This window comes from Rhyacophila brunnea, unplaced genomic scaffold (assembly GCF_057557595.1).
Source record: "Rhyacophila brunnea isolate RB1 unplaced genomic scaffold, BYU_Rbru_1.0 scaffold_20, whole genome shotgun sequence".
Taxonomy (NCBI): Eukaryota; Metazoa; Arthropoda; class Insecta; order Trichoptera; family Rhyacophilidae; genus Rhyacophila; species Rhyacophila brunnea.
In genome coordinates this window covers 7,522,650-7,540,896 of record NW_028232860.1, presented here as the reverse complement: position 1 = coordinate 7,540,896, position 18,247 = coordinate 7,522,650, and the positions used below count along the sequence as shown (strand labels likewise).

The window sequence follows — 18,247 nt, the reverse complement described above, 5'->3', positions numbered from 1 at the left end:
CGAACAAGTATTGCATGAAGTTAGAAACAGTACGGCCAGACTCAGTGTTGCCATCTTTACAAAGTGGAATTATAGTACAGAGCCTCCAAATTTATAGTATTTCGGGAAAAAATATAGTACGCGTTGTCATCTCGTCGCTATAGATTGGTTTCCGAATATCCGTTTTTGTCGAAATCGACCTCTTAATGCAGAATGTTTTTTTGTATCTAATTGGACGAAAACCATCCCTTTCTTTAAATTACTTTGTGATGGTAATGAATACATCATCGATATGCTGTAAAAATAACAATTTAAATATCTCCATGTATTTAAATATAGGATTATGAAATTTGTTTTTCGTCTGCTGAACATTTGGTCTATTCGGGAACCAATCCTACATTGACGCTGTCAAAATGTATAGGTTTTTTGTTTCTTAGAAAAAAAATAACAGAGAATTTGAGAAACTCCGAGACCCCTTTTTATTTAGGTACCTCGTCCAATCAAAAATGCTTACCGAAGAATTCAAGAAATTTAATTTTTCGAAGATTTTTTTTCACCAAATCTTGCGAAATTTTAGTTTTTTCCGATATTCAAAATTATAGTATTTTGGGCGTACTATACCTGTTTTATATCGTACATAGTACGTGGACCAAAATTATAGTACAAATACTATAATTGTAGTACGGTTGGCAACACTGCGGCCAATTGGAAATGGGTGGGAATTAATCGCACAATGCAATAATCAAAATTCACAAAAAAAAAATAACTTTAACATTTGGAAAGTAGTTTTCACATATATTAAATGATTTCACAAATAAATAGATGAAATCACATAAAATAGTTTGTTTCACAAAACAAAAATCATAAATCACTCATTGTAAATATAAATTCACTCAATTTTGACAACTGCACACATTTATTTTGTAAAATTGTTTTCACCGACAAATAATATATCGCACAAATAAAAGGTAGAAATTCACAAATGTCAAACTAATAATTGTAGCAGCAATAGAATTTATTAGAAGGCAATCGCAAAAATGATGCTTAGGTGTCAATATAATTAATGTTTAACGCAGTAATATAAATATGTGTATATTGGTGCTGCTATCGTTCATATATTATTTGATGTAAATCTACAACCAAATAACACCACCTAGGTATATCTTTTTCGGTTCATCGATATAAATTTTGGTAAATGTGGCGCAGATGCCGTCTTGAGATTGTATAAGTATCATTTTTGAACTAAACCTAACCTAACCTAATCTAACGTAATCTAACCTAATATAACTTAACCTAACCTAACCCAACTTAACCTAACCTAACCCAACCTATCCTGACCTGACCTAACCTAACCTAACCTAACCTAACCTAACCTAACCTAACCTAACCTAACCTAACCTAACCTAACCTAACCTAACCTAACCCAACCTAACCTACCCCAACCTAATATTAGGTACCTAATAATATAATCTTAGATTGTGATAATGAAGTATCAAAATCTATGAGCATTTCAAATTTTAAATTAACAATTATTGGATCGAAAAACCTATGTGCCGACAGAAAAGGGTATTTATTATAATTGTCTACTGGAATAAACGGTTTTCGTAAAAAAAATCATAAAAGCTCATGACGGCATCTGCGGCACAATTACCTAAGTTTTAATTAACGTCACTTTCTAAATAGATATTTATAGTATTATTTGAATCTGAAAGTAGGTACCTAATACATACTTATGTTTTGCCAAAATATTGTTTAAAATCATTAAACCTAATTTTCATAGTGTTTGTATTCTTTTACGATTAATTGGTTACAATAGTATATTGATACGTGAAGACTACTTTTTCCTTAGTGAAAATCGATCATTTGAGTGTTGTAGTTGATTTGTGAATATCATCCATTTCCGATGTGACGAACATCTTTTTAAATGTTGTCAGCGCTTTGTGAAAACAGTCTATTCAATTGTGCGAATATATATTCCCCATTGGAAATATTTTTATTACTGTCATCTTATTCGTCTGGTAACATTACAATTTTGATGTGCTTTCGAGGTTCGTTCAAATGGAATCGTTTGATTTGTTGGATTTTGGACCGTTTGGCAAAATGTCCACGAGAACGCTTTTCTGACGACTAATTAGTGCTGCCAGTACTTAAAATTAATTCAATAACATAATAGTCTCTAAGACAGAAACACATTTATTGAAACGTCAACTTGTTATGAAATTCTAACCTATCGTCGTTTACAATAACGCAAATTTAAAAAACTGTCGTATTCATTTATTTTAAATTAATGTACAAAATATAAATAATGCTTCATGAATAGGTAGGTAGCCATTTAGTTCATTTATAAGATTAATAGGTACCTATGACAAAAGTTTAAAAAAATTACTTTTGTCTCCCCGACCATGTCCGATCCTGATAGGATCATATGGGCCTCCACAGAGTGGAGGTTTGTATTGACAGATTTTGTTTTTTACGAGAAATGGATGTCAGCCACTTGCTCAACCTATTAGGTCCATACCCTGACACACACAAATTGAAAAACAATTTTTGTACTTTTCATAAATGCTCACTTGTTAGATTGTATTCATGTCGACAGTGTGATATTGTGACTTAGACGACAATCGAACATATTAAATTGATAAAATTCGTTAGGTAACTAGTAATATAAAACCTGATCATTCCGGGTTGATTTAAGACAGTTTGTAGCTTAGAATCTCCGTTACAAAATATACGTAAATAAAATGAAAATAAATTCTTGGTCTGACATGATAATAATTATAAGTAGGTATACGTAATGATATTAAATCCAACTCTTTGCATAGAAAATGTGGTTGGATTTTGGGATAATAAAACCGGCTTTCTTGTTCGCGTATGGTTAGTTATGAATATACATAATTCAAGTGAACTCCTATGGTGTAAATGTCTAAAATATTAATATGAACATCTCACGATATATAAATGCCGAATGCCGGCGCTCCATTGGCACGCAAGTCAGACGATTTACAGTCTTCGGACTTTTTTTTTTGCGTGGAGCACCCCAGGTCTGCGGACTTTTTAATCCGCAGACCAGGCTCGTTGGATTTCAAACATGTTTGATATTTTACTCGCCGAGCCGCTGAAATTCGTACGTTCACCACGCTTTACCGTCACATTATTTATATCTATGCCGACGGACGACAGCGCCATCATTATTTTACTGTCATTCAAAGTGTTCGGACATCTCACATCGATAACAACAATGGTAGATCTACGAGTGCATTCGAAAAGTTTCTTGGAAGATTTTATTAATTGTTTTAAAGACAACCCATCGTTGTGGAAGACGACCAGCCCACTATACAAGAATCGTGATGCCAAGTCCTTGGCGTATGCGGAACTTTTGGAGATTTTAATCAAGGTGGAGCCGCAGGCAAGGGTCGACGATGTTAAAAAGAAAATACAGACATTGAGGTCGGGTTACAGAAAGGAGAGAAATAAAGTAAGGACATCATATCGAAGCGGAGCCGGCACAGACGCAGTTTATCTACCCAAACTGTGGTACTATAAAAATTTGGAGTTCTTGAACGACCAAATGGAAGGTACGTAGGAATGCTTTAAAGCTATTTATTATACACGTGCAGATTATGAAATTGTCGTACCTAGCTCTGAAAGTGACATCGCATTAGATTAGCTACTATTAAGCAATTAAAACATACAGCTATGAATCATTTCTAGTCACAATAAAATTATTTATTCTTTGCTGAGGTAGGTAAGAAATAATAATATATAGGTACGATCATGGCGGTGGAAGCGCGGCTTATTGAGTCGTGGTCGGGTCCCAGGTTCAAATCCTGGGTCTGACAAGTACACATTAAATTTCAATTTGTGTATGAGTCAGAGTATGGACCTAATATGTTGAGCAAGTGGCTGACATCCATTTCTCGTAAAAACAAAATCTGTCAATACAAACCTCCACTCCGTGGAGGTCCATTTTATGATCGGACATGGTCGAAAGAAGAAGAAAAGAAATGATCATACAATCAAAAATCGCTCGAGTTAGGTTCCTTCAGAGACAATCAATAAATCGTCAATCATCAATCAAAATTAATGGTACAGTTTGGTTATGAGGAATACAGCGGAAAACACATTTTGAAAATACCCGATATACTGGATTACACCAATTATACCAATATCAATATTAACCGTATGAAGGAATGGGTACTTAGGGGAGAGATAATAAAAAACAAGTTTGAGTATTATGTTGTATTTTAACAATTTACATTTTGTTTTACAGAATCGAGCTCAATATCCAGCATGGTGGACGATTTGGAAAACATGTCTCCTGATGAGAGTTACTCCAACTCGTTAAACAACGAAGATTGTATTGAGGTAAAACATTTTAACTAAATTGTTACATTGGTTTAATTTATCTATTGCTTATCATACTTTCTTGCCATGTGACAGCCCCGGTAGTATTAAAATATTTTTCGAAATCTCCTCGCGCTTTCTTAGCATTGGCAGTCGAGTTCCGATTAGTCGTTGCTTCCAAAGGCGCTAAGGTGTCCTGTGACCTCAGTCCGAGCTCTATTAAACCTGTCTCAGGATTTTCCCTATCAAGGTCATGAGAAGGAGTATAAGTATGTGTTGATTTGCGACGAAGAAAGTTGTGCAGCACACAGCAAGTTAATACAACTGTATTGATATTTTCAATTTTCATGTTTATTGGAGCTTGAAAAATGCGGAATCTAGCAGCTAAAATGCCAAAAACATTTTCTATAATTCGCCTGGCTCTGCATGTCCGATAATTATATATTCTTTTACTGTGATTTAATTGCCTTTGTGAATACGGCTTTATGAAATCGTTACGTAATGCAAAGGCTTCATCGCCAATATAAACAAATGGCAGTGCATCAGAATTAGCAGTAGGTTTTTTTGGTGCAGGTATTTTTAATCTGCCTTCGTCTAAACGTTTGAAAAAATCAGATTTTCTCAGTACGCCTCCATCAGAAATACGTCCATTTGTTCCAACATCAACATAAATAAATTCATAATTAGCATTTGCAATCGCCATCAAAACAATGCTGTGGAAATGTTTGTAATTATAAAAGTGGGAGCCGGCGCCTGCAGGTGGCACGATTGCAATGTGTTTCCCATCAACTGCGCCCAGGCAATTTGGAAATTGCCATTTACTATTAAATTCTTCTGCAATCGTCTCCATTTCTTCGTGCGTATCAGGGAACTGCAACAAAAAATAATCAACATTTTATTTACAGATAGAATATTCGCCTTCAACATCCACGTTGTCGACTACTCCAAGGTCGAATCTCAATAGAGCACCAGAACCCCCATCGTTCAAACGAAAAAAAATCGAATGATAGCGCCAACAAAGTGTTAGAATTAATCACCGACAAACTAAGCAAGACTGAAGATGAATTTGATGTTTTTGGCAAAATGATGGCCATGAAACTACGATCGATGTCACAGGGACAAAGATTGCTGGCCGAGAAGCTGATGCATGAAGTTGCCTTTATGGGACAAAGTGACAAAATAATGCCAGCAACTACTGTTCATACTCAACCAGTTTATCGTATATTAAGCAAAAATGTACAAAAGCCGGTATAATAAATTAATGTTTTTTGTATAAATAAATATCTTGTAAAAATATTTGTTTTTTTGTTTGTTTTTATGCCTATAAACCTTAGCTTAAGCGATACAACAAATGGTAAGTATTTGAGCTATGTTAGCAAACCTATATTATTATGTGGCCTCATTTAGAAATCAAATTCCATGCTTGCTTTTCGAAGAATATGACTAGTATTACAATACATTCAACAGGAATAATTAAGCAGCTTGCTTACAGCCTATATGGAGAGTCCTGGCTAGGTACAGCATTCTAATGGTCTATTGAATATTTAGCATGTCAACGATGGCCTTATTTGTGACTATATATATACCTATCTCAAATGCATCTTGTCTGCCATTCTTATGATGTTGCCGTCTATGATTTATATAGGTAAAACAATCCACTAAACGTTCACTTTATAAGACCAACCAATGTCTACTTGTTAATGATATATTTGTAAATTTGCCCAACTTTATTAGATGACGTATAATATAATACACACCTTGAAATATTCTCCTTTCAAAACGTCAATGATGACTTGGCAAGTTTCGGGAATTATCTTGCCCAGAGTTTGTCTTCCAATCGCAGTTCTATAATGCAAGTCAGTGAATGTTCCGCCGGCAGCCAAAAATCGCAGGGTTGCACATAATCTATCATGAGGAGAAATAGCTTCCCTCATCATAGTATTTTTTTTTTTAATAAATGGGGAGACCAAATTATACAGTTCTGTGTATACATCCTCTGACATTTGCAAATAATTGCGGAAATCGCTCGGTTGCAAACGCAATTCTCGTATTAAATTTGTGTGGGATAATGTCGTTCGTTTCCTTATCCAATGTTTCACCCAGTATTTGTGTACCCTTTGCTTCGTTATTACATTATCTGCCACCCAATAACCCAAAAAACATAAAACGTCGGTATCATTTAACGCCATCACGATTTAACTGTCAGATATACGTATATTATCTATGCTGTCAAAGTCGACTGTTTTACTCGTCAAATTAATTATATACTCGTTTCGTTGAACGTCTGTTGGCCAGTAGCAGAACGTAGAAAAATCTGAAGACTTATTGTCGTCGGACTTTTGGCTCGCCAATGGAGCGCTGGCAGAATAATGCCTATCATCACTTTGACAGATCGTCATTAGTCTATGGATCGTCCGAATTGGTTTGACGTTGCATGACAAACCATTTCTGATGGTCCGAGAACGGTTTGGTTTTCAATGATACACTGAACCAAACGTGAAATCTCAAACCATTTACGGTCTACTTTCTACTCATACAATTTGTACCTACGTTTAGTGTCTATGGTTTAGTTTGATTTGTTTCGTTCAGATTGAAAGATACGATAAAGTTTTTCACAAATAATAATTGGCACAATGCGCATGCGTAAAAAGTAAACCGGAAATAGTTTGATATAAGGTTTGGTTTACTGTTCCAGCAAACCTCAAACCATTCTCTCTCTGACCGCCAGAAGTGGTTTGGTATGAAACGTCAAACCACTTCTGACGATCTGTCAAAGTGACTAGAAAGGACTTATCCTAAAAATGATAGGCATTTATTATATTCCTTATCTGTCATTTATTCGAGATATTGCGTTACATTATATGAATATTATAATATTTTTAGGATTAAAAAAAACGAAACGAAAACGGGATTTATATATCGTGAAATGTTCGTATTCATATTTTAGACATTTACACAGTATGAGTTCAATTGAATTAGGTATATTATTATAGTTTAGTAATAAATACCTCATAACCTTCATAAGTAACCATGATAGACGAACGCGAAACAGCTTTTGGTCTTATTATCTCATAATTCCAGCCATATTTTCTATGCAAAGATTTCGATTTAATATCATCATAATATTATTATCATGTCAGACCAACAATATTATTTATTTACTTACATTTTATTCATATATCAATCTCTTTGCTTATAACGGATTCTAAACTACAAACTATGTGTTAAATAGTTAAATCAATCGTAAATGATCCATTTTTATATTATTTAACTAATTTTTAATACCTACTGCCTATCTATTATTATCAATTTATATTCGATTGTCGTTAAGTCACAATAATGTCGACAGGTTAGAATTTCATAAAAAGTTGACATATAAATAAATTTTAGAGACAAATAAATTAGCTTATAAAACTCGGAGTTTTTCATATTCTCCGTTATTTTTTTTTCTGAGAAGCAAAAAACCTATACATTTTCGACAAATGACAACGCGTACTATATTTTTCCCCAAATACTATAATTTTGGAGATTCTGTACTATAATTCCACTTTGAAAAGATGACAACACCGCCGGCCAATGTTGCCAACCGTACCGTCGTGACCCCGAGCTTCGCCTGCAGTACCTTACATTGCCTATTTTAGTTAAACCTAAAAATTACCCTTCTTTCTTTGACAATGGCATTGCTACTATCTTTCCAAAGATATATTTTTATAGTGGTAACATTTGTGCCCAAATTTGAATCTAACTTCATGTGGATGTGTCAGGAAAACACGTTTGTTTGTGATGCGGGAGTGTCGAGTTTCGAATTGTCTTACAAAAATTTGTCTGTAAAAAGAATCTGTTGAAGGTAAGTTATTATTTTTGTATTCTATAGGTTTAATAAAGTTTTATGTTTATAAATTGAAAACATTTAGAACTCTATCTTTGATTATAAGCATTTAATTTGAATTAATAAGAGACTCGAGCCTTTTCCCACCAAAGTGATCCCAGCTTCGCCTACGCGTAGGGTTGGCACCACCATGTGTACTTTTTATTATTTTACATTCCATGAATTATGTTTTTGAAATATCTGTATTAAAATAATATGTCTGCATAATCTTGTCAACAAATATGACTTATTAACTACATGAGTATATTTTTTGTTTCAGATAAAATATTCCGTGCGAAGAAAATGTCTAATAAAAAAAGAAATTACACCACCAAACACGACGAGGAGATGATGAATATTGCATTAGAATTAATGCGAGATAAAAGTTATCGTCGTATCAAGCGGAAAAACAGTTTGGCATTCCAAGAAGAACATTACTGGATAGGCTACATGGTAAACATGTAAAACCAGTTGGTTCTCCAACCCGTCTTACTCAGGAAGAAGAAGACAAAATTGTGAAAGTTTTAATTGCTGCTGGGGATTACGGTTGTCCACTGACTCTGCTGGACTTAAGACTTGTGGTGCATCGATACCTATTGTCCAATGGGCGACAATTTTTATTTGATGGCAATCCGCCAAGGAAAAAGTGGGCATATTCTTTTCTTAAACGTAACAAAGTTAATTTAACAACACGATTCACTCAAAATATAAAAAGATCACGCGCCGAAAAAAATTCAAGTGAAATCGAAATGTATTTCAAAAACTTGAAAGAAACATTGAAAGATGTACCACCGGAAAACATATTAAATTATGATGAAACCAATTTGGTGGATGACCCGGGTGCGTCCAAGTGCATTTTTCGCCGCGGTATTAAATATCCAGAACGTGTAGTGAATTACACCAAAGGATCAATTTCAGTGATGTTTGCCATTTCTGCAGGTGGTGTTTGCGTGCCACCGTATGTGGTGTATAAAGCGGAACATTTATTTCATCAGTGGCGAATAAATGGACCTATTGGAGCAAGATATAACAGGAGCAAATCTGGCTGGTTTGATTCTGTTATTTTTGAAGACTGGTTCCAACAAATAGCTATACCTTGGGCTAATTCTAAAATTGGACCAAAGGTTATAATTGGAGATAATTTGGCGACACACATCAATCATTACGTTGTGGATTTGTGTCAATCAAACAATATTAAATTTGTTTTTTTGCCACCAAACTCGAGTCATTTGACTCAACCGTTAGATGTTTGTTACTTTGGGCCCATGAAGAAGTTATGGCGTACTATATTATTAAAATATAAATACCAGAATCCAAGAGAAACATCTCTAAATAAGGCACATTTTCCAGAACTCTTTAAACAGCTGATTAATGAATTGGACGAAAAAAGGCATAATATTGCTAGTGCTTTTGTAAATACCGGCATATACCCTTTTAACCCAGAGAAAGTACTGCGGAAATTTCCTGATGTATCAAATAGAAATGAATATTCAATAGAAAAATCATTTTTAGATTACCTGAAGGAAAATAGGTCACCCAACCCTATGAAGAAAGAAAGAAAGAAATAAAAGACTTTACATCCAGCTTGGTACGTCTGCGTCAACTTATAATTTTTCCCCAGAACGTTCTAATACATCCAGTAAAATCATTGTTCCAGAATATGCTAATACATCAGCGAATAGCATAATTGTACCAGAACATTCTAATACATCTAATGAAATAATTCTACCTGGAACATCTAAAGATCCAAAAGATTGGATATGCTCCGAACACGAAAGGCATCAAAACAAAAAAATTACAGTAACTTCGGATATTCAAATAATTCCACCCACTAAAACTAAGAAGCGAAAAGAACACATTATACTTACAGATTCATCAGATTCTGAAGAGACTATTAGTAGCATTAGTAGATATTCGCTATTAGATGAATCTGATGACTTTTTGCCTCGAGAAGATAGTGATGTTGACACCGAATCTATTAAATTTGGTGAAGTATCTGAAGAATTTAAGAGTAGAAACATAAAAACTGATATTGATTTCAATATAACAAGCGAAACACCTGAACAGTATGACAATCTGGCAGTTAATTGTTTTGTTTTAGTCAAATTTCCTGTCCAGAAATCGGATCGCTTTTATATTGGGCAAGTGATTAAAAAAATAAGTGAAACTTATACGATAAATTTTTTGAGAAATAAAGGAAGAAACAGATATGGCTGGCCGGTGGTAGATGATATTTGTCAAATTAATAAAACCGATATTGTTTTGGTTCTAAACGAACCGAAACCACATCGCAGAGGAATTTTGATTTTTGATTCAGAAGTTTTAAACAATTTTTCAGTATATTAATAAGCTGTATTCTAATGTGTATAGTGTATATGACATTATGAGTGAATAAATATTGTGTTATGTGCATAAAAGTTTGCTGAATAATTATATCATAAGATTTTTTTATTACTTATCATTTTTTATCTATGGCATTCTAATCGAATGAGATTGATTTGTATTTTTTCGTTATTGGTATACTTACATGTATAGTTGATTTAAATTAATTAATTGTAGTTGTAAACAAATGTTCCTTTTTATATTTTCATTGGTTATATTTTTTGTCAAATCATTAAAACCGATATTGTTTTGGTTCTACACGAACTGAACCCATATTATCGCAGAGAAATTTTGATTTTGATTCAGAAGTTTTAAACAATTTTTCAACATGTTAATAAGTTGTATTCTAATGATTATAACATATTTTAATATAGGTATAGGCATATGTGTAGTTAATTTAGTTAATTGCAGTTGTAAACAAATGTTACTTTTTTATATTAATATGTTCAAAAAAATTCATAAATAACTATTAAAATTATTCCACATTAGTTTTATTGACAACCCTGACAGAAGTTTATCTAATGTATGAAAACACGCCAGAACAGGTTCGGTACTTCGCCTACTACCAATATCTTGCTAAATTGAACCTTATACACCCATCACTATGGTTCATATTGTTTTGAACACATCTTTTTACTATTAAATCTTTTCCTTTACTTATATATATGGCTACATTTGAAAAATACAACGCTGGGCCATGTTAGGGTAAGTACACCATGCTTCGCCTGGTGTCTTTCAATGATCAAAAATTAATGTTTTTCCTACAAAATGTGAAATTTCATGTCACTTGTACAAAATTGACAACGCAATACTTCATTGGATATAATTACTAGTTACGAAAACATCTTAATTTTTATGATATTACGCAAAATCACACTAAAACTAGGCGAAGTTCGGGGTCACGACGGTACTATAATTATAGTATTTGTACTATAATTTTGCTCCGCGTACTATGTACGATATAAAATAGGTATAGTACGCCCAAAATACTATAATTTTGAATATCGTTCTATAATTTAATATAAAAGTACTATAATTTCGCAATCGAGCCATTTTCGAAAATTTGGAAATCGTGGCCCGCGGTGAAATATTTATACATTCTACTAAATTCTCCGTTATTTTTTTTCTGAGAAACAAAAAACCTATACATTTTCAACAGATGACAACGCGTACTATTTAATTTAAATTTTTAATTTTTAATAAAATTTAATTCCCCAAATACTATAATTTTGGAGGCTCTGTACTATAATTCCACTTTGAAAAGATGGCAACACTGGCTGCCGGCATCATTTTCATTTCATTTTTCATCGGAGATCGCGAGGGTGCCCTGTAATCTGCATTATGCGTTGTATTGTAATACGTCAGTGTCAGTGTATAGAATTCTGCTGAATTATATTTTGTGACCTTGTCAAAATAACCGTTTTTTCAGTGTAATTTCAGTTTAATGTGTGGCATGATACAAACATTTAAGCTCTAAAAATTTTCGTTTACCTACCTACTACGTTTAATTTCGGGGTTTTTGGTGTTTGTGTTGTGAAACAAAATGGCGACAAAACGTTCTGCAAACGTTCGTTCAAGAGTTTATAGTTTTTCCGACGATAGCGAAGATGATGTTCAGCGAAAACCAGTAAAAAGGCAAAAAAGGAATATCCAGAAGGATGTGTATGTAGCTGACGGTGGAGCGTCGAAAAAGATGACGAGACAAACGACTATTTCACCATCTTACGATGAGGAACGTTTCCGGGACGTTGCAAATCGTAATGGCTTGAAGCCGCAGTTTCTGGACAAAAAGCAATCGTGCTTTTCTAGGAACGCTATACTAGCCCGTGAAAACAGAATTAAGAAGAAGATGTACATGAGCGACCTAGAAAACCAGGTGGCGTCGTTGAAATCGGAAAATAAAAAGATCCGTACAACCATAGGAACTCAGTCGAATTACATCACGGACCTGGAAAAAGAGATAAATTATTTAAAGAGCGTTTTGGCAAACACCAAAGAGATTGGATTACTTTTGCGTTCTGTCCACGGCAACACAGGCCTTCCGGTGACGACATCAATGAAAAATTGTTGGAGCAAAGACACTGAATTTAAAGAGAAGAACCTTCCCATAAGTCCACCACAGAAAGCGAAGCCTTGGACGTCTATTCGTGAGGAAAATAAAATAGCCAAAATTAATAGCAACCGACATATTCCTACCCCGCCTACTTCCATCTCATCCATGTCTCCGTGTCACCAGTATTCGCCAATATCCGAACCGTCTTCACCGTTGCATCTTGATATCACTTCTTACTTGTCTGATGATGATTTTTCTTTTGACGATATCGCTTTACCTCAATTTTCCAGCATAGATGACGACGTGTTTGCCTCAATTCCTTTGGAAAAAGACGAACCTGCATCCGTGGAATCACCATATCTTAAACTACACGATAACACGGTGACCGATCACACATATTCGTCTTCCTTGAATATGTTCCCTGACTTTAAACCCGTGAATGTGGGAGTGTGTTTGCACATCTCTAACCAGAAAGTTTCATTGGAGTTCTGTTCGAAATGTAATGAAAAAGCAGCTTTGAATTGGGAGCATTGAGACTGTGTTCTGGTCGGCCCTGAAGAAGCCATGTCTAACAATGAAACTCGTTCCAGAGTTATCCAGAACGCAAGTGAATGCACGTAAATTGTCTGTATCAATTTTTAATTATGACATTTCATTAATATTAATTAATATACTTGGTTGATTAACACAGCAATTTGCACGCCGTTGCAATGTTAGGTATATATTGTAGTGTGTCAAGTTACGTTCGTAAATAAACTCTTAAATAAACATTTTATCAGTAAATACCTTTGATTGAAAAAAAAATTGTCTCTTTAAAATTTAACGTGACCGAAACCAATGGACTATTTTTTCAATAAACTATGGTTACTAAACTGACCTATAAATGTAAATAACTGGGCTTCAAACTGGTAACTGGTACGTAAGTTCCTGATTCATAGAATGTCGACGTTATGTAAAATTAACTAAATAATGACGCTATGCATATATGAAAGTGAAATGACATAAGCAAAACAGTGATAACATGGAAACATCACTTCCTGTAGGTGTTGCCATTTTTTTTTTGATCCACCATTTTGCAAATTATTCATTTTATTTTAGTTGGTGTTTATTTAGATAATCGGGGTACTTGATAGGTACAATCTTAATTTAAGTTTACATAATGTAGTATAAGAGCCGGTGATGATTATGTTTCAATTAATTCTTATTTATCCAAAAATGGATTTATTTAACAAATAAGTCTTTGAAATGATCGTAAACAATGTAGGTATTCAATCATTTGGTTCTGACTTACTAATTTAATTTATTGTCATTCCAGTTAAAAATATATTATTAACCAAGGAGTATGTAATTTATTGCTTTCAACTTCAACTAGCTTCCAATAATGCTTATAGTAGTCAAATTTATTTCTCTTTCATAATATTAATTAAAAATGAAATAACGTTGAATCGCTCCCAATAGGATTGTTCTTAGTTCCAATAGTTTGAGGCCTTGTTAATAATATTGTATAATTTGTACGAAGATTCTAGTATTACGTTGAAACTTTTCAGGATGGCGAGTTGAGTTTCCGCTGTACGAAGACACGGTCACTTCTGACGAAGAAGGGTGTCTTCTTCCTTTGCGTCTCGCGCCAGAAAGGTGGAGTACACAGCCATTTTGTTACAAGCATTGCATTTCTATTAACACTTGCACATTATGTGTTTAGTCTGGTGTAACCAATGAGTGTTTACACTTACGAAAATCCTTCAAATCCACGCGTTGTCAATTAACATGTGTATTTGGATCTTCTGATAATCTGTCAATACAAACCCCCACTCTGTGGAGGTCCATATGATCCTATTAGGATCGGACATGGTCGGGGGGATTATTTGGATCTTGATCTAGGCCATGGGCCCAGATGGTTAAGAGGGCCAATAGCATTTATAAAGTCTTCGAGCAGAAATAATATTTTACCTTTAAATATACATCATATCGAAGCATGGTCAAAAATTTGTGATTTTTAAAAAATTCTACTATTGCAGATGCGAATTTACAATACTTAGTGGGTTTTGAAATTTATCATTAATCATGTTATACTTACCTATCTGTTTTCTCTCTAAATTAACAAGTTGTTTTTAGCAAAATAGAAATGGAATGCTTATGTTTCTGCTGTATATTGTAAAACGAACACTTAGTTTCTGATGCGGGTTGATTTGTTTTTCAGTCGAGCGAAGTGGTTTGCCCGGCAAGTGTTCTAAGACATCTCTCCAATTTATACAGGATAAGTATCTTGTATCGCTTTTATTTATCCCAATTAGATGTAACTTAGTTTTAAGTGTTTTCTCATAATAAAAAATTTGGTGTAGTATTATCCATTAGCTGTTAAAAAATTATAAGTAGCCGAACATCGGCGCTTTTCATAGGTTTAAATATTTGCTTAAATTTTTGGAATTTTTCCATTTATTATTTGATGACTGTTCGAACGGTATTCACGGATGACTTTTTGAACATTACAGTATAGGTACGTTAGTCTTGTGTATAGGTAGATTGTTATTCCAGTTATTAATCTAACTATTTCGTATGTAGTTCAACCATTAAAAATCTAGTTACTAGGTTTTAAGAGAAATCATTGTACTAGTTTTTAAAATTTAGTTGTAATAAAGATTTACTTTTTGAACTTATTGTGTTATTCTTTTATATCCCCTTGAAAACACTATTACTATAAAGTTTTTTTGTTTCAGTGCCGAGCTCCGACCTCTACCGAAAGTGTGCGGAAATCTTCCATCTGTTTTGAGAGCCGTTCAGATCGAGAGATTGTTTTAACTCATTTTAGTGCTGACAACGCGACTGATGCGTTTGCATTAGTTGGCCATTAGATATATATTTATATATATATAATTAACATGATATTTAAATGTAATTAATTAGTAATTAGTAGGTCAGCAGTGAATTGGTATAAACATTGGAAATCAGTTAACGAAGAAAGAATGTATGTGTTGGGAATGTTGCAGATTTAAATGATTTAGCGAGCCACATTGATCTATTCTACCATAAGGCACCAGATGAATTTGATTCAAAGCATCTATTCTTCATAATCATGGCTGTCTGCGTGCGGCCACAATTTTTGTCTGTCTCCGGGTTTCTATACAAATCTTACTAGTATCACAGCTTCTCGCTACACATGGATTGCCAGGGTGCTCGGATCATATCAGGTATAAGAAGGCAACAGGCAAAGCATCCAAACTGTGATATTGGCTGCCTTTTGAATAGTTTTTAACTAATAAACGTTAGCGTGAGGTTCGATAGTTTTTACAGAAAATTAGGCTTTTTCAAAGGGGTGCCAAATGAGAGATGCATTATTGTTGATCCATAAGAGTTCATGATAACAACTGTAACACTGATGACACTCGCCCCTACTAATTGGTTTGCATGTTCCACTATAACTGTTTGGTCTATAGTCAATGTAAATAAACAAATTGTGAAATTGGCAGCTACAGGATTTGAACTTACTGCTTCAGAATCCAACATTCTCCCACTCATCCATTGTGGTAATGCATGATCATGGTATAATAGTGGAAATGACAATAATTTTATATGATTTATTAATCCTTTCCAGTGGCGCACCCAGGATTTAATATTGGGGGGGGCCCAAGGAGGAGAATGTTAATTAGTCCTATAGGCTCTTTTTCTTCTTCACAGCCTAATTTCTCGTTTATTGGTCTTTTGTCTATTGCACTCGGTGTACCTACACCATGGTCCCCACATCCTGAAGCGGGCCCTCAGGCTAGGATATTTGGGGGGCCCCCTACCTACCGCTAAGATTAAAGGCAGTGTGAAACACTACATTAACGTTTTTCAAATTGTCTTTTAGGTCAAATTAAGGGTACTTATACAGTGAATTATTGGCAATTTTTAATACATCTATTTTATTAATGGAGCTGTCAAGTATTGACACATAATAATCAAAAAATATATTGCACAATTATATAAGTAATTGAAAATGTTCATGGCCATGAAGTATAATAGCGCCGCAGGCGACTTTTTTACTATTAAAGCTAATTTATGATGTGTGTTTATATCACTTATCTGGTCAACCTGACACGGGCCCCCAGACTAGAGCCCTGTCAGCCCTCCCCAGCCATGACCTACACCACTCCGGAATTCGGGTGGACACCGAGAATTTTTTGACAGTTCCATTAGGGATTGGGTTTCTAACACGAAATTTTTGTGTTAGAAATTAAAATCTAAGAAATTTTTCTAAAAAAGGTGCTGGAGAATTATTACAAATCATTTTTTTGCCCTGTTTTTATTTGTCTAAGCCCAAAGGTATAGTTTATTGGCTTTCAATTTAAATGCTTAAAATCATTCTGGTAATTTTAATTTTTGGGGGGTGCCAGGGCCCCTTGGCCCCCCCGGGTGCGCCACTGATCCTTTCCACGCGGACGGTACACCAGTTGTACACTAATTAATTGGCCGTTCGATATAATTAGCATGTTATTTAAATGCGGTAATTACATGGTAATTAAATGCTCCGCGTCTTACAAGTTAATATTCTTTCAGTAGTAAAATAATCAATATTCTCTGTTTATAAATTTAATACCAACCAGTATGCCAACACTATGCTTATTTCCATAGTTATCAAAAGAATATTAATATATTCCAGTTAATTCGTTATTCTATACTGGCTTACTTACTGTCTCTCTTCTATCGTTTACTCATTTTTTTCTGTCACGTCAATTATATAATATAATGTCTTATTTTGATTGATTAGGTCATTCAAGTCACAGAAGAACAAAATTTCTGCGTTCACAAAGTACTCTGGTTCACTCCGGTTTTCAGAGTGTAATGCTTGTCGAATGATGTCGGCTGGATGGAAATGTAGTTTGTTAGCTGTGACATCATGAATCAGTCGTGATGCATGTGCGTAAAATCTAATGTACGACAGGAAGCCTCTGACCGCGTGTTTCAAGACAGTCGTACATGAACGACGCATGTCTACCACAGAGACAGTAATGTCTGTTGGAATTTAAAGGGGCCCGTAAACGAGCCACTTTTTACGGCAATTGTGTCGCCGTTAATAGTTCCGCAAAACATGACAATAGTAGTCTACGTTACCGAAACTTTACATCTATTGCCTTTGTTTCTGGCAGCATGGTTGGTCGGTATATCGAATATCGAACTCAATCGAAAATACGGCAATAATTGCTAGATAAATCGATTTCATTCTCGCTCTGCTGCATATGTGCATCTCTGTTTTTGATCTCACCCCTAGCAACAATAAAAACATTAGTGACAGCCGATTTGACAATACATTGCTATAATTTATTATTATAACATATTACTATTATTATGGTATTATTACTAATCGTCAATTCACACTTTGACAATGAATAAATGGACAAACGACAGGGTATTAGAGCTTATTAATGAGGTTTATTTACGTCCGGTATGGAACATCGAATCCAAACTATATAATGGTCCTATTATGAAAAGGCCAACTACAAAGCTGCACAAATGTCAAATTTCACTAAACGTCAAATTTTGACATTCTTTTAAAGTTTTAAAATAAATAATTATCAATAACACTAATTTCTCCTTTATATTACGTATTGTTTAACGTTTGTTGAAGTAGGACCCGATCCAAA

The 18,247-nt window shown here is 34.3% G+C and overlaps 2 protein-coding genes across 3 annotated transcripts; both read left to right on the top strand.

Annotated features, from left to right (window-relative positions):
• The first annotated feature begins 3,190 nt into the window (after nucleotides 1–3,190).
• On the top strand, nucleotides 3,191–5,566 carry LOC147071144 (uncharacterized). Its single transcript, XM_085948108.1, has 3 exons — nucleotides 3,191–3,554; nucleotides 4,250–4,344; nucleotides 5,229–5,566. The coding sequence occupies exons 1-3, from the start codon at nucleotides 3,218–3,220 to the stop codon at nucleotides 5,328–5,330; spliced, it is 534 nt and encodes a 177-aa protein (XP_085804234.1). The 5' UTR covers nucleotides 3,191–3,217; the 3' UTR covers nucleotides 5,331–5,566.
• Nucleotides 5,567–11,848: 6,282 nt separating this feature from the next.
• Nucleotides 11,849–15,279, top strand: LOC147071143 (uncharacterized). 2 transcript variants are annotated; one of them, XM_085948204.1, is made up of 3 exons: nucleotides 11,870–13,250; nucleotides 14,174–14,261; nucleotides 14,827–15,279. In XM_085948204.1, exon 1 carries the CDS (start codon nucleotides 12,117–12,119, stop codon nucleotides 13,158–13,160), a length of 1,044 nt encoding a protein of 347 aa, XP_085804330.1. In that variant the 5' UTR covers nucleotides 11,870–12,116; the 3' UTR covers nucleotides 13,161–13,250; nucleotides 14,174–14,261; nucleotides 14,827–15,279. The 2 variants fall into 2 exon arrangements, with proteins under 2 accessions (XP_085804329.1, XP_085804330.1); XM_085948203.1 differs by having other exon boundaries at nucleotides 11,849–14,261.
• Nucleotides 15,280–18,247: the final 2,968 nt, after the last annotated feature.